At 30.0% G+C, this 17,401-nt stretch overlaps 1 protein-coding gene across 1 annotated transcript; it reads left to right on the top strand.

The window, feature by feature from the left end:
* Positions 1-6,150: 6,150 nt before the first annotated feature.
* Positions 6,151-6,944, top strand: LOC139900129 (syntaxin-related protein KNOLLE-like). The gene is made up of 2 exons (XM_071882929.1): positions 6,151-6,672; positions 6,780-6,944. The coding sequence occupies exons 1-2, from the start codon at positions 6,151-6,153 to the stop codon at positions 6,942-6,944; spliced, it is 687 nt and encodes a 228-aa protein (XP_071739030.1).
* Positions 6,945-17,401: the final 10,457 nt, after the last annotated feature.

Below are 17,401 nucleotides of genomic sequence, written 5' to 3'. Positions count from 1 at the left end.
ACTAACGATGACTTAACGACTCAGTTAAAATGTATATACATGTAGTGTTTTAATATATATTCATACACTTTGAAAGACTTCAAGACACTTATCAAAATACTTCTACTTAACAAAAATGCTTACAATTACATCCTCGTTCAGTTTCATCAACAATTCTACTCGTATGCACCCGTATTCGTACTCTTACAATACACAGCTTTTAGATGTATGTACTATTGGTATATACACTCCAATGATCAGCTCTTAGCATCCCATGTGAGTTACCTAACACATGTGGGAACCATCATTTGGCAACTAGCATGAAATGTCTCATAAAATTACAAAAATATTAGTAATCATTCATGACTTATTTACACGTAAATAAAATTACACATCCTTTATATCTAGTCCATATACCAACGACCAAAAACACCTACAAATACTTTAATTCTTCAATTTTCTTCATCTAATTAATCTCTCTCAAGTTCTATCTTCAAGTTCTAAGTGTTCTTCATAAATTCTATAAGTTCTAGTTTCATAAAATCAAGAATACTTCCAAGTTTGCTAGCTTACTTACAATCTTGTAAAGTGATCATCCATCCTCAAGAAATCTTTGTTATTTATAGTAGGTTATCTTTCTAATTCAAGGTAATACTCATATTCAAACTTTGGTTCAATTTCTATAACTATAACAATCTTATTTTGAGTGGAAATCTTACTTGAACTTGTTTTCGTGTCATGATTCTGCTTCAAGAACTTTCAAGCCATCCAAGGATCCTTTGAAGCTAGATCCATTTGTCTCTTTTCCAGTAGGTTTATCCACAAAAATTGAGGTAGTAATGATGTTCATAACATCATTCGATTCATACATATAAAGCTATCTTATTCGAAGGTTTAAACTTAAAATCACTAGAACATAGTTTAGTTAATTCTAAACTTGTTCGCAAACAAAAGTTAATCCTTCTAACTTGACTTTTAAAATCAACTAAACACATGTTCTATATCTATATGATATGCTAAATTAATGATTTAAAACCTGGAAACACGAAAAACACTGTAAAAACGGACATACGCCGTCGTAGTAACACCGCGGGCTGTTTTGGGTTTGATAATTAAAAACTATGATAAACTTTGATTTAAAAGTTGTTCTTCTGGGAAAATGATTTTTCTTATGAACATGAAACATTCCAAAAATCATGGTTAAACTCAAAGTGGAAGTATGTTTTTCAAAATGGTCATCAAGACGTCGTTCTTTCGACTAAAATGACTACCTCTTACAAAAATGACTTGTAACTTATATTTTCGACTTTAAACCTATAATTTTTCTGTTTAGATTCATATAATAGAGTTCAATATAAAACCATAGCAATTTGATTCACTCAAAACGGATTTAAAACGAAGAAGTTATGGGTAAAACAAAATTGGATATTTTTTGATTGTTGTAGCTACGGGAAATATTGTAACAATTCTATACAAATCATATCCTAGCTAACTTATATTGTATTATACATGTATTCTAATATATTATGTAATCTTGGGATACCACAGACACGTATACAAATGTTTTGACATATCATATCGACCCATGTATACATATTATTTGGAACAATCATAGACACTCTATATGCAGTAATGTTGGAGTTAGCTATACAGGGTTGAGGTTGATTCCAAAAATATATATACCTTGAGTTGTGATCTAGCCTGAGACGTGTATACACTGGGTCATGGATTGATTCAAGATAATATATATCGATTTATTTCTGTACATCTAATTGTGGACAACTAGTTGTAGGTTACTAACGAGGACAGCTGACTTAATAAACTTAAAACATTAAAACGTATTAAAAATGTTGTAAATATATTTTGAACATACTTTGATATATATGTACATATTTGTTATAGGTTCGTGAATCGACCAGTGGCCAAGTCTTACTTCCCGACGAAGTAAAAAATCTGTGAAAGTGAGTTATAGTCCCACTTTTAAAATCTAATATTTTGGGATGAGAATACATGCAGTTTTATAAATGTTTTACGAAATAGACACAAGTAAATGAAACTACATTATATGGGTGAATGATCGAAGCCGAATATGCCCCTTTTGCTTGGTAACTTAAGAATTAGTAAACCGATCTACTAATTGACGCGAATCCTAAAGATAGATCTATTGGGCCTAACGAACCCCATCCAAAGTACCGGATTCTTTAGTACTTCGAATTCATTTTTATCATGTCCGAAGGATTTCCCGGAATGATAGGGGATATTCTTATATGCATCTCGTTAATGTCGGTTACCAGGTGTTCACCATATGAATGATTTTTATCTCTATGTATGGGATGTATATTGAAATATGAAATCTTGTGGTCTATTATTATGATTTGATAATATATAGGTTAAACCTATAACTCACCAACATTTTTGTTGACGTTTTAAGCATGTTTATTCTCAGGTGATTATTAAGAGCTTCTGCTGTTGCATACTAAAATAAGGACAAGATTTGGAGTCCATGCTTGTATGATATTATGTAAAAACTGCATTCAAGAAACTTATTTTTGATGTAATATATTCTTATTGTAAACCATTATGTAATGGTCGTGTGTAACCGTATATTTTAGATTATCATTATTTGATAATCTACGTAATACTTTTTAAACCTTTATAGATAAAATAAAGGTTATGGTTGTTTTAAAAATGAATGCAGTCTTTGAAAAACGTCTCATATAGAGGTCAAAACCTCGCGACGAAATCAATTAATATGGAACGTTTATAATCAATATGAACGGGACATTTCAATTATTTTGGCGTGAAAACGCTCGAAGAAAAAAAATAAAAACATCCTATGCATTGAATGTTTTGCTGCTGAGTTTATTTGCATCGTTTTGTTTTCATTTTGTGTGAAATGTTTTTTTTCGAATTTAGCCCGATTAAGAGTTTAGGGTTTAAGGTTTTCGGGTTAATCCGTAAACCCTCAACTCAAAACCCTAAACTCTAAACGCTAAACTCTAAATCGTTTGTGTTAAATTATTCAATCTAAACCCTAATTTCTAAACTCAAAATCCTAATTTCTAAACCCAAAACCTTAATTTCTAAACCCTAATAGCTAAACCCTAATATTTAAGCCCCTAATTTCTAAACCCTAATTTCTAACCCCTTCAAAAAAAAACTCAGAATCAAAACATTTAATGCATTGAATGTTTTCATTTTTTTCTTCGAGCGCTTTACTGCCAAAATAATAACATTCATCACAAAGTGACTTTTTTAAATGTTCATATTTTCATGTGATCTTGATGCCTGAAAAAAAAATTCTAAAAAAATGAAAACAAATTACTTCCCCCACTTCCCCCCAAAAAAGTGATTCCCCCTTGATTATATATATATATATATATATATATATATATATATATATATATATATATATATATATATATATATATATATATATATATATATATATATATATATATATCTTTTGTTTTTTTATTTTAGCTTCCTAGATTTAAAATTAGACAACTAACACTACTACTACTTTTTAATACATTCATTATAAACCTCTGTTGCAAAACACCCCGTCTCGAGCCGTCTCGACGCCCGTCTCGACAGTTTTGTGACTAGCCCGTCCCGTCTCGAAGAAAACCGTCTAATATGACAGTCAAAGGTCAAAATTCGGGTCAAATATGAAAAAAATCGGGTCAAAGTCGATCAAGATTCAGAAAAGCCAGAAAATCGGTAGAATCGGTGAAATATATTGTATTTTAGTTTGAATTTTTTGTATTAAATTAACAATGATAGCAATTATGGGTACAAATTAATCAATTGATGTTTTTAGCTTTAAAATATGTATACATATATGCATTTATATACTTATATATTTAAAAGTCAACTTTGGTCAACGTCCGTCTCGACTCCCGTCTCGACCCCGTCTCGAACGTCTCGACCTTTTTAGGACCCGACCGTCTCGACCCCGTCTCACGTCTTTTGCAACCTTGTTATAAACATTACTCTTGATTAAACCCTCACAAAGCCCCGCGAATTCTCGGGTCTTCAGCTAATAATAATAATAATAATAATAATAATAATAATAATAATAATAATAATAATAATAATAATAATAATAATAATAATAATAATAATAATAATAATAATAATTAATAATAGTAATAATAATAATAATAATAATAATAATAATAATAATAATAATAATAATAATAATAATAATAATAATAATAATAATAATAATAATAATAATAAGAATAATAATAAGAATAATATTAATAATAATAATAATAATAATAATAATAATAAAAATAATAATAAAAATAATAAAAATAATAATAATAATAATAATAATAATAATAATAATAATAATAATAATAATAATAATAATAATAATAATTTGGAATTTGGAGGGCTTGGTGTTTATTCTGCGGGAGATGTTCGTCATTATGCTTTTCTGGCTTCTCGATTACAGTCTGCTGGGTTGCAGACTAAGCTCCTACGTCATGCGGGTATTGTTGGTCTTGGTCGTGCTTTTGAAGATGCATTGGGTATGTTTAATAAAACGGTTGGGTTTGATATTTTAGGTAATCCGAGTGAGGTTGCTGCCCCAATACTCATGAAGAAATTGGCAGATGTTTATTTCACAAAGGTTACCACTTCTGCAGAATCCTCTTTTTTGTTATCTCCCCGACAATCGGCCTTATGGAAATCACAGCAGGGTGATCACACCTCTGATTGGCTAAGGGCAGTCCCTATTTTGGGGTTGGGTCAGACGATGAACGCAAAGACTTACCGATGTGTGTTGTGCTACCGGTTGGGTGTTCCATTGTTCTCTATCTCGACGGCATGCTCTGCCTGTTCAAGGGTTTTTACTGGGGATATTTTTGGGGATCACGCGGTGTCTTGTGCTGGTGTGGTGGGTATTAAGCATCGACATAATGTTGTTCGGGATTCACTTGCTGATGTTTGTTATCGATCTGGGATTTCAGCGAGGAAGGAGGTTGACATTGGGTTGTCTGGAGAGAACGACAGAGCCCTCAGACATGCAGATGTGTTACTTTATTCCTGGGATTGTGGTCGCGATGTTTGTGTTGACTTGACAGGGTCTTCTCCTTTGACACATTCTGGGCTTTCTGACTTTGTCCCTGGACGTGCTGTGGTTGATGCGGCTCGTCGGAAGCGGGTCAAGTACGGATCTAGCTGTCAGGCGATTGGTTATGGTTTCATTCCTTTCTCATTTTCTTCCCTTGGGGAATTAGAAATGGAGGCTGTTTCTTTGCTAAAGCGGGTTCAGAAGAGTTCGATGGCGCAAGATATTGGTGCCGGTGCTGCTGCTCATATTTTTACTAGGATAGGTTTTGCTATTGCTAGAGGTGTGGGGCCCAGATTGTCTCTAGGCTTCCCACTAATTTTTTGTAAGTTTTAAAACTTTTAAGTTTATTATTATTATTATTATTATTATTATTATTATTATTATTATTATTATTATTATTATTATTATTATTATTATTATTATTATTATTATTATTATTATTATTATTATTATCATAATCTTCTACATTAGGAGTGAACTATGAAACCTGATCTATGAAACTTAGTCTGGCGAGAGAACAAATTTGCATTAATTTGTGCAAAAATTGTGCAACATTTGTGCAACTTCTTGCAAACGGATCTATGAAACCACATTCGAGATAAATGACAAGATATCTCGGTAAGCTATAAGAAATATGTCTTAAGGACTGTGCTTATCTTTCTAACATGTAAAATTAGTTGTGTAGCATGTATTTAAATAGAAGATGCATATAGTTTTTTAAATGTATAACTCCACTATAACAAATTCTCTAGCATAAATCCGCGAATTCGCAATAATAATAATAATAATGATAATAATAATAATAATAATAATTAATAATAATAATAATAATAATAATAATAATAATAATAATAATAATAATAATAATAATAATAATAATAATAATAATAATAAGATGTCCCACCACGCTTTCATAAATTAAATCATAAATATAAATAAATCCAAAAAAAGGAAAATCGCTGCGTAAGATTTGATCATAAACATAAACCCTAACTTTCCAAATCCAAGAAACTTGGCCCTTACGGATTAAATCAATCCCTAAAATATGATACCCTTAACGTTAAATAATTCCCATCCACGAAACGATGGTTATAAAGCCAGAAGGATTTTGCAGTTTAGATTTACATAGAAAATTTGACGACAGAATGAGTAATCCTCTGGGTGAACGTGTTCATAAATTTTTGCAACAATTTGATAGCATTCGGAAAGAGTTGGATATTTTGAAGTCAAAAACAAAGGTGTTGAATGATCCAGATTCTAGAAAATCAGCTTCCAATTTGAGCCGACTTCAGATCAAGAATGAAGTCGATAGTCTTTTGGTATTGGCTAGAGGGATCATAACGAATTTGGAGGAGATTTACCGCATGCATGCCGAAGATAGGCAAGATGAGAATGGTACGTGGAGAAGTAGAGATTTGTATCAGTTGACGATTGACTTTAGGATGTTTGTGAATCATCTTCTGGAATTCGAAGTGGAATTTATGGAGGAGTGCAAGGAGAATGTTAAAAGATGGTATCACACAGTGTTTGGAAAACCAGCGAATGAAGAAGAGATTGGAATGATCATGAGAAGTGGCATTGTAGATGGTGAAGAATTGATGAAATCGGTACGTAAATTTTGAATTTTGATAAATTAATTTATATTTTTATCATGTAATATAAATATAATATAATGATGCATTATTTGTTTTTGTTTTTGTTTTTCAAAATATAGTGTGTGAAAAGCGGTGGAGATGTTTTGGTGATCCCGGTTGCGGAAGAGATAGAGATAGAGGATGCTATTGATGCTAATCTTAAGTTAGAGATGAGGACAAAGATGAATGAATTGGTGAAAGATCAAGTGGATTATATGAATGCTAATGGGTTAATTTTTTCCTGAAAAAATTGCATGCAGCTAGCTTTTAGTTATTTGGTTATGGATTTTAGCTTTTACATAGTATGGATTTTAATTATTTGGTTGAGTTAGCATTTTTATTATTAAATGAATTATGGTAGATTTTGATTATAACTTGAATTATTTATTTATTTATGTTTTTTTTATTAACAAAACCTATGTGCCCATTGGATCCGAGCCTAAGAACTAGATTGATAAAAAGTGATTGGAGCCTAGAGAACCAATATTTGCTAAAACCGAAACCAGTTCATAAACAATCAACCAATAGTTCATGTTAAGTTTTATGTTAATTTTTGCACTTGAACAAATAATTTGGCAACATGAATCACGAATCAAAGTATTCGATAACAGCAGCTTTAAATTTTTTATGACGGATGAACTTAAATTTTAAAATAAATACCAACTGAATTCGGGGTTTTTTAGGGAGATTTAAAATTTGAATTTTCAAAATAATTCTATATTATATAGTATTTGTTATTGTTACGTTGTTAAGAAATCAAAACAGTTTCAATAGTAATGTTGAATTATACTAATAATAAAGCAAGCAAGTTAAAATAATGTTTCGTTGAACGTATTTTAATCATCTAAGTAACCTAGACTAACACATTCTTATGATTATGGACAAAGATCGTCGGCTCTCACTTGCAACACATCCAACATAACAAACAGTGTTCGCAAGATCTTATGAGTGTCATGACCTTATGCTTAACATAACAACTGCAAATTGTACATATTGTAATCATCTAATTATAATCACGTATTACTAAAACTTATGACCTGATTCAGCCAAGAACGCATGCCCTTTGATCCTTTGAATATGATCATGTTTCATTGAAAAAGACGATGACAACATATAACATTTGATTTGATTTGGCATATCGCTGAGATTTCATATATTAAACTTTCATTCCATAAATCTACATACTCTCAACTTCATACAATACATATACCCTCGAATCATCATTAAACTATAAACTTTATCGATTCATTCCATCAATCTATATACTCTCAACTTTCATTCCACCGTTTCACTTTCATTCCATCAATCTATATACTCTCAACTTCGGTTTAATTCAAATGTTGACTCATAAGAATAACATCCTTAAAACTGATTTCCAGTGTTGACTCATGTATTTAGGTTGACAAAAATTGATTTACTTGATTCCTCATATATAGCCCAAATTAAATTTGAATATATGACTACTCATTTACACTCCTTTACGTGAATGTGGGCCATATTTACTAAAAATGGGAATAATTTCAGAGTATAACTTACACCGTTTCTTGGCATATAATAAGGTCTTTCATGTTGCGCTATACAACAACATATAAGCTTTTTGATAGAGCACTTCATCCATTTCAACTACCTGGACAACAATAAATGTTCCTATCAACATCACCATCTGCAGCAGCACCAAATTCACGGGCATTGCTATCAATGTGGTTAATCAATCCCATTCGTACTACCAATTCATTTGCGTAGGTTAAATTGGGTTCAGGGTATCCACCACCAAAGTCTTCCTGTTTGCATCGTAATAGTTCAGTTGAGAACAGACTAAAAATACAGTTGAATCAATGTGACCTAGTATGTTTTAAGTTATTTTTATGTTGTCTAACTGAGATCAAATAAGTTGTGAGTTAAATAAATTATATATTTAGTTGAACTTCAGATCTTTTGAAACGATACCAATCCGATATAACGTTTAACTTATTCGAAGGTTTAAACTTGTAATCACTAGAACATAGTTTAGTTAATTCTAAACTTGTTCGCAAACAAAAGTTAATCCTTCTAACTTGACTTTTAAAATCAACTAAACACATGTTCTATATCTATATGATATGCTAACTTAATGATTTAAAACCTGGAAACACGAAAAACACCGTAAAACCGGATTTACGCCGTCGTAGTAACACCGCGGGCTGTTTTGGGTTAGTTAATTAAAAACTATGATAAACTTTGATTTAAAAGTTGTTATTCTGAGAAAATGATTTTTATTATGAACATGAAACTATATGCAAAAATTATGGTTAAACTCAAAGTGGAAGTATGTTTTCTAAAATGGTCATCTAGACGTCGTTCTTTCGACTGAAATGACTACCTTTACAAAAACGACTTGTAACTTATTTTTCCGACTATAAACCTATACTTTTTCTGTTTAGATTCATAAAATATTGTTCAATATGAAACCATAGTAATTTGATTCACTCAAAACGGATTTAAAATGAAGAAGTTATGGGTAAAACAAGATTGGATAATTTTTCTCATTTTAGCTACGTGAAAATTGGTAACAAATCTATTCCAACCATAACTTAATCAACTTGTATTGTATATTATGTAATCTTGAGATACCATAGACACGTATACAATGTTTCGACCTATCATGTCGACACATCTATATATATTTCGGAACAACCATAGACACTCTATATGTGAATGTTGGAGTTAGCTATACAGGGTTGAGGTTGATTCCAAAATATATATAGTTTGAGTTGTGATCAATACTGAGATACGTATACACTGGGTCGTGGATTGATTCAAGATAATATTTATCGATTTATTTCTGTACATCTAATTGTGGACAACTAGTTGTAGGTTACTAACGAGGACAGCTGACTTAATAAACTTAAAACCTCAAAATATATTAAAAGTGTTGTAAATATATTTTGAACATACTTTGATATATATGTATATATTGTTATAGGTTCGTGAATCAACCAGTGGCCAAGTCTTACTTCCCGACGAAGTAAAAATCTGTGAAAGTGAGTTATAGTCCCACTTTTCAAATCTAATATTTTTGGGATGAGAATACATGCAGGTTTTATAAATGATTTACAAAATAGACACAAGTACGTGAAACTACATTCTATGGTTGAATTATCGAAATCGAATATGCCCCTTTTTATTAAGTCTGGTAATCTAAGAATTAGGGAACAGACACCCTAATTGACGCGAATCCTAAAGATAGATCTATCGGGCCCAACAAGCCCCATCCAAAGTACCGGATGCTTTAGTACTTCGAAATTTATATCATATCCGAAGGGTGTCCCGGAATGATGGGGATATTCTTATATATGCATCTTGTTAATGTCGGTTACCAGGTGTTCACCGTATGAATGATTTTTATCTCTATGTATGGGATGTGTATTGAAATATGAAATCTTGTGGTCTATTATTATGATTTGATATATATAGGTTAAACCTATAACTCACCAACATTTTTGTTGACGTTTTAAGCATGTTTATTCTCAGGTGATTATTAAGAGCTTCCGCTGTCGCATACTTAAATAAGGACGAGATTTGGAGTCCATGCTTGTATGATATTGTGTAAAAACTGCATTCAAGAAACTTATTTTGTTGTAACATATTTGTATTGTAAACCATTATGTAATGGTCGTGTGTAAACATGATATTTTAGATTATCATTATTTGATAATCTACGTAAAGCTTTTTAAACCTTTATTGATGAAATAAAGGTTATGGTTTGTTTTAAAATGAATGCAGTCTTTGAAAAACGTCTCATATAGAGGTCAAAACCTCGCAACGAAATCAATTAATATGGAACGTTTTTAATCAATAAGAACGGGACATTTCAGTTAACACTATCTGATTATTTTGCGTTGTTCTCTTATTATTGGTTTTGTTCAGGTTGACCAAAATTGTATTTCTTGCAGAATTCATTTTACAACATCAGTTACATTAGGGTTCACCATGAAAAATATATAATCATATTGCTCTGCTTCATCAAACTGAGATAAGCATTTTGATTTAAAACCGAGTTTTATTTATTTGATTTGAATCTGAAACTGAATCAAGTTTGCTAAATGGGTCGGTTGATTCTATTTGCTAAATGGTAGTGAGTATTTAATAATCACTTAATATTTTGTCGCCTACGCCTGCAAACCTCTCTATCGCAACTACCGCCATCGTCTCGACCGTCTTCACCGACTATAACCCTCTACATCGCAATGGTCGTCATCGTCCCCGCCGTCATACATGATTTTCAGTTTCGTAGTAGCATGTAAATTTTGATTTTGTTGATATAATGTATAATTTATAAAATTTGGAGTTTCAGATTTGGGGATGATAACTATCATTAGTTTCTAAATGACCTCTGTCTTCTCCACCTGTAAAGTTTTCCGTCGCAACAACCATCATCGTCTTCAACGCCGTGTATGTGATTTTCAGTTTCAAACTGACAGTTAAAATTTGCTTTTTTAGAAAATTTGTTTTTTGTAGATATAATGTAGGTTCTGTAATATATATGGTTTCAGGTTTGGGCATGATAACGATCGAAGAAAAGGTCAGTAATTATGGGTCGTACGCACACAAATGGTACATTTCTAAATCGATTTCATTCGATCTCCAATGTTTATATGTTTATATGACATGATATGCTATAACATTTTGGATAAGTTTCGGGCAATTTATCACTGATCTGTACGGAATATGTGAATAAACGAATTATAAGATGTACTATATATATATATATATATATATATATATATATATATATATATATATATATATATATATATATATAGGTAGAATGAGTATGCTGATGTATACTGATTGTGTAAGATAATTTTATTTATCTCTCATTCTCTCTACATCAGTAAGCTGGTGGTCTGAATATTTGTTCAATAATTAGGAGTGGACTTTTCTAATTTGGTACTCCGTATTTGGATTTCTTGAAACCATGTACTCCGTAATTCATTTGGTGCAATTTCTTGAACAATTATATATATATATATATATATATATATATATATATATATATATATATATATATATATATATAATCAAGAGGGAAAGCACTTTTTTGGGGGGGAAATAATTTTTTTTCGTTTTTTTTTATTTTTTTCAGGCATCAAGATCACATGAAAATATGAACATTTAAAAAAGACACTTTGTGATGAATGTTATTATTTTGGCGGTAAAACGCTCGAAGAAAAAAATGAAAACATTCAACGCATTGAATGTTTCGATTCTGAGTTTTTTTAAGGGGTTAGAAATTAAGGTTTAGAAATTAGAGTTTAGAAATTAGGGGGTTAAAATATAGGATTTAAGTATTAGGGTTCAGAAATTAGGGCTTTGAGTTTAGAAATTAGGGTTGGTGTTTAGAAAAAGTGTTTCCCTCTTGATTATGACCATATATATATATATATATATATATATATATATATATATATATATATATATAGTAGGATCAAGGGGGAAGTAACCAATTGGGAGGAAGCAAAAACCTTTTTTTTTTTTTAAACTTTGTTCACGAACATTATAGATTGGATGAAAATATGAACATTTAATAAGACATTTTCTGATAAATATTTTTATTTTGGCGGAAAAACACTCGAAGAATTAATATATAACAATTATCCTGTTTTTTGACCGTATGTTGAGGTTTCAGATATTAGGGTTTAGAGGGTTTAGACATTAGGGTTTAGAAATTTAGGGTTTAGATTTAGGATTTAGATTGAGTTTTTGACACGGACGGTTTTGGGTTTTGGGTTTTGGGTTTTAGATTTAGGGACTAAACCCAAAACGCTAAACCCTAAACCCTAAACTCTATATCGGGCTAAATTTTACTTCACAAAACATGAAAAAACGTTAATATTCTTCACGATGAATATTATCTTGAATGTTATTTTTGTTGATCGTTTTCTCGCCTAAATAATAACATTCATCACGAAGTGTCTTTTTAAATGTTCATATTTTCGTGTGATCTTGATGCCTGAAAAAAAATTCCTAAAAAATGAAAGAAAAAAAAATTTTGCTTCTCCCCATTCCCCCCAATTGGTTACTTCCCCACTGATCCTGCTCCTATATATATATATATATATATATATATATATCTTATTATTTGATTATTTATTAAGGTGGTCCACTTACTTTTGCGCAGTTACATCACTTCGTTACTCAATTTTTATAGCTATGTATGTTGAAAATATGTATCTTATGTATATCTATTATATCTATTGGAAAAATGACAAAAAGATGTTTTTGTGTAGTACTTATAGTTTGAAAGCGAGTTATTTCTACCTTTTTTCAAAGAAGTCATTGATATGGTAACTTACTTTATTATTGCAACTATGATTTGTTTTGCACTTGTGATTTTACTAACACATGTGTGCAGTATTGTACGTATATAAAGAGTTTATGTTCTTTGGGTCACATGTTTCAATGTTTATTTTATTACACAATGTTAAACGTTAAATATTATTCTCTCTCTCTCTCTCAATATATATATATATATATATATATATATATATATATATATATATATATATAGTTATAATCAAGAGGGAAGCACTTTTTTTTGGGGAAGGGGCAAGTAAATTTTTTTTTATTTTTTCGTTTTTTGAAAAAACATTGTTCACGAACATTATAGATTAGATGAAAATATGAACATTTAAAAAAGACACTTTTTGATGAATGTCATTATTTTGGCGGGAAAACGTTCGAAGAAAAAAATAAAAACATTCAATGCATTGAATGTTTTGCTGCTGAGTTTATTTGCATCGTTTTGTTTTCATCTTGTGTGAAGTATTTTTTTTAGAATTTAGCCCGATTTAGAGTTTAGGGGTTTAGGGTTTAGGGTTTTCGGGTTTACTCCGTAAACCCTCAGCCCAAAACCCTAAACTCTAAACACTAAACTCTAAACCGGTTGTGTTAAAATATTCAATCTAAACCCTAATTTCTAAACCCTAAATCCTAATTTCTAAACCCAAAACCCTAATTTCTAAACCCTAATAGCTAAACCCTAATTTTTAACCCCCTAATTTCTAAACTCTAATTTCTAACCCCTTAAAAAAACTCAGAATCAAAAGATTCAATGCATTGAATGTTTTCATTTTTTTCTTCGAGCGCTTTACCGCCAAAATAATAACATTCATCACAAAGACACTTTTTTAAATGTTCATATTTTCATGTGATCTTGATGCCTGAAAAAAAAATTCTAAAAAAACGAAAACAAATTACTTCCCCCACTTTCCCCCAAAAAAGTGATTCCCCCTTGATTATATATATATATATATATATATATATATATATATATATATATATATATATATATATATATATATATATATATATATATATATATATATATATATATATATCTTTTGTTTTTTTTTTATTTCAGCTTCCTAGATTTAAAATAAGACAACTAACACTACTACTACTTTTTAATACATTCATTATAAACATTACTCTTGATTAAACCCTCACAAAGCCCCGCAAATTTTCGGGTCTTCAGCTAATAATAATAATAATAATAATAATAATAATAATAATAATAATAATAATAATTAGAATAATAATAATAATAATAATAATAATAATAATAATAATAATAATAATAAGAATAATAATAATAATAATACTAATACTAATAAGAATAAGAATAATAATAATAATAATAATAATAATAATAATAATAATAATAATAACAATAACGATGACGGTGACGATGACGATGACGGTGACGGTGACGGTGACGGTGACGATGACGATGACGATGACGATGACGATGATGATAACAATAATAATAATAATAATAATAATAATAATAATAATAATAATAATAATAATAATAATAATAATAATAATAATAATAATAATAATAATAATAATAATAATAATAATAAGAATAATAATAATAATAATAATAATAATAATAATAATAATAATAATAATAATAATAATAATAATAATAATAATAATAATAATCTATACTATTATAATAACAAACATAAAAATAGATCATCTAAATATCTAACAATTAATCCTAGCCATTCATTCATAAACTACCACTAGATCTAAACCATTAAAAAAGATTACGACCTCATAATGTTCAAGATTAAAAATAATGAGACCAAAATACCCTTTCAGTTAGAAAAAATACGGGAGGAAACAAAGAGTATAGGGGTTCCTTACATCATTCATTCATGTTATTGTCTCTCTAAGAAAACCTAATTAATTGTTCTACGCTACGATTAGGATGATCCAACAAAACGGCTATCGGTTTGTTTTCTTGAATCAAAGCCCTAGATGTGGTCCTTATAAATTAGTTAATCAAAGCATCATAGACAAACATCGGAAGTTAAAGAATCGCATGAATCTGATTGCTTCGATTCGATTCAAAATATGGAAAAAGGTACCGAATTTCGATTTATAGGTTATAATACGGAGTAATAAATGGGTAAACACCGACTCTATTTACGTAGTTTGCAAGGATATTTTAAATACTTGGTCGCAGCGAAACCCTAAATACTTTAAATACAGAATCTCAAATCACAAATCTCATCCCACCAAGGTGAGACGTAATTCGTCTTAATCGGGCATCAATCTTGATCGCAGATAATTCGTAAATCTCATTGATCCAGACTTTGTAAATTTATGGTAATTCGACTATCTGAATCTAATTTTTATGTTTATTACGGATATTACATATAACGAGTATTATTTATGATTACATTATTAATTCGTTCGTATTTATCATCACGAGTTTGTGTACATCAGTACATACGAAGTAGTCATGGATAATAGGCAAATAGCCAATAATACTAATATATGCAGTAATTAATAGGCGTAACCTCTGCTATATATGTTTTGGTTATAGTCTAATTTTGATACAGGGTGTATATTTGTTTGATAACTTTTTGATAGATTGAAGTAGGGTAGTGGTATTATGTTGTTACATTTATTTCTGTACTTTGTGCTCAATGCAAAAGTAACATCCAAGGTATAATCTTCAGACATCTGATTGTGTTGCATTATTTTGTTCAAAACTTGCTGTAAAATAGTTTCTTTTTGTTAATTTCCAATGGGCTTGGGTGAAACAAGTATGCAAAACATGTCATTTTAGGAGGTTCAACGCACTTAAAATGCACTTTAGGAAACTTTTAACCCATTAGACCCATTTCACTTGATTACTTAGTATATACCTTTATCAATAGTTTACTTAGTATATACTTTGTGCAAATCTGGCACAATGTAACTTTATAAATATCATACTAGCAATTCGATATTGATGTATGTGCTCTATCTCGATATTAATTGGTGATATATGTAATATGATTTGTTTCGATTATTTCGTTAATTATGGATGATGATTGTTTTTTTTAATGCTAATAGCTAATTGTTGCTTATATATAGATGAAATGAAAATGAATTGATACAAATAGAATTTATGACCACTTTTCTTCCCATATTTTCTCTCTAAATTCAGATCCGATCCTAATCCACATTCCAGGTAAACACTCTTTCTGAATTATGCTTTTCCAGATCCACATTTAATGGTTAGATTGCTCCGATCAATTAATGTTGTAACATTCCTTTTTAATACAGGTAGAAATGGGTTGGGTAAGGTTGAACCATTAGCACTTTATATTCAATAAATAACAATACTACACAATCCCGTTGAGAGAGGGGTACGAGGGAGGTAAAGATGTAGACTTTGATACAAATAAGTGAATGTAGAGTTGGTTAAAATGGCTTCATTGATATTGTTAGGATAATCATACTATGTCAAAATTAATGAACATAATGATTTAGGAGGCAGTTACAACGTATAAAGTATAACTCTGGATGACTTTCACTTCATTCGATTCGTTTCCCTTTAGCTATTGTTTTTTGCTTTGACCCAACTAACTAACTGACTTGGTTGAGACCAAGAATAACCCAAGTAGACCCATCTACATCTATATTCAAAAGAAAGCCATGATTATATATTCAAGTTTACAAATTTTGATTTCAAACCTACCAATTAAAACTCAAACTCACATTTGACCGGTCAAAATTTGTTGCTTATATCAGCTAAATAAGCCCATTTTCTTTTTGACTAAATTTCTCACGGGTCATCAATCTAAAGGAAAGTCTAATATCTATTTTATTTAATACTTAAAAGAAAGTCTAATATCTATTTCATTTATCACAATTAGAGGTGACAAAATGGGTGGTGGGCATGATTGGTAATGGGTCATAACTTTTTCTTTGCTTTTTTTGGTACTCCTGAAAAAATGGGTTGAAATGGGTCAGGATAGACGTTAAATAATAAAAAGATATGGAGAAATGTATCTCTTTCAATGTCCTAACCTCCATATTAGAAATCTTATCGGTATCGGTAATATGCTTTTAGGATAATATAACTATAAAAAAGTGTTTGTGGGTAAAAACGAACCTTACGGAGTTGCAAGTTACAAAAAATATGACCCTTATTAAACAAATAAAAAAAGACATTGTTCTTATCTTTTTGTGATTGCATTCGTTAAAGATTTTAATTGATGAAGGTACAGATCATAATTGGATGTCATTGTAAGTGATTAATATGAGCTCTGAATTTCTAGACTTGGAGAAAAATGTTATCGTTTTTCGAAGGCTATGATGTTTATATGATATGCAATTTTCAAGCATTTGATTGCATTTAAATTGAACTTTGGAG

This window comes from Rutidosis leptorrhynchoides, chromosome 3 (assembly GCF_046630445.1).
Source record: "Rutidosis leptorrhynchoides isolate AG116_Rl617_1_P2 chromosome 3, CSIRO_AGI_Rlap_v1, whole genome shotgun sequence".
NCBI classification, from domain to species: Eukaryota; Viridiplantae; Streptophyta; class Magnoliopsida; order Asterales; family Asteraceae; genus Rutidosis; species Rutidosis leptorrhynchoides.
This window is presented reverse-complemented; position numbering and strand designations above follow the sequence as displayed.

Bases quoted from the DNA above. Each gene is read 5' to 3' on its own strand.
- LOC139900129 (XM_071882929.1), top strand. From the start codon at position 6,151: ATGGTTATAAAGCCAGAAGGATTTTGCAGTTTAGATTTACATAGAAAA. The intron at 6,673-6,779 runs GTACGTAAATTT...TTCAAAATATAG, and splicing joins GTGAAGAATTGATGAAATCG to TGTGTGAAAAGCGGTGGAGA.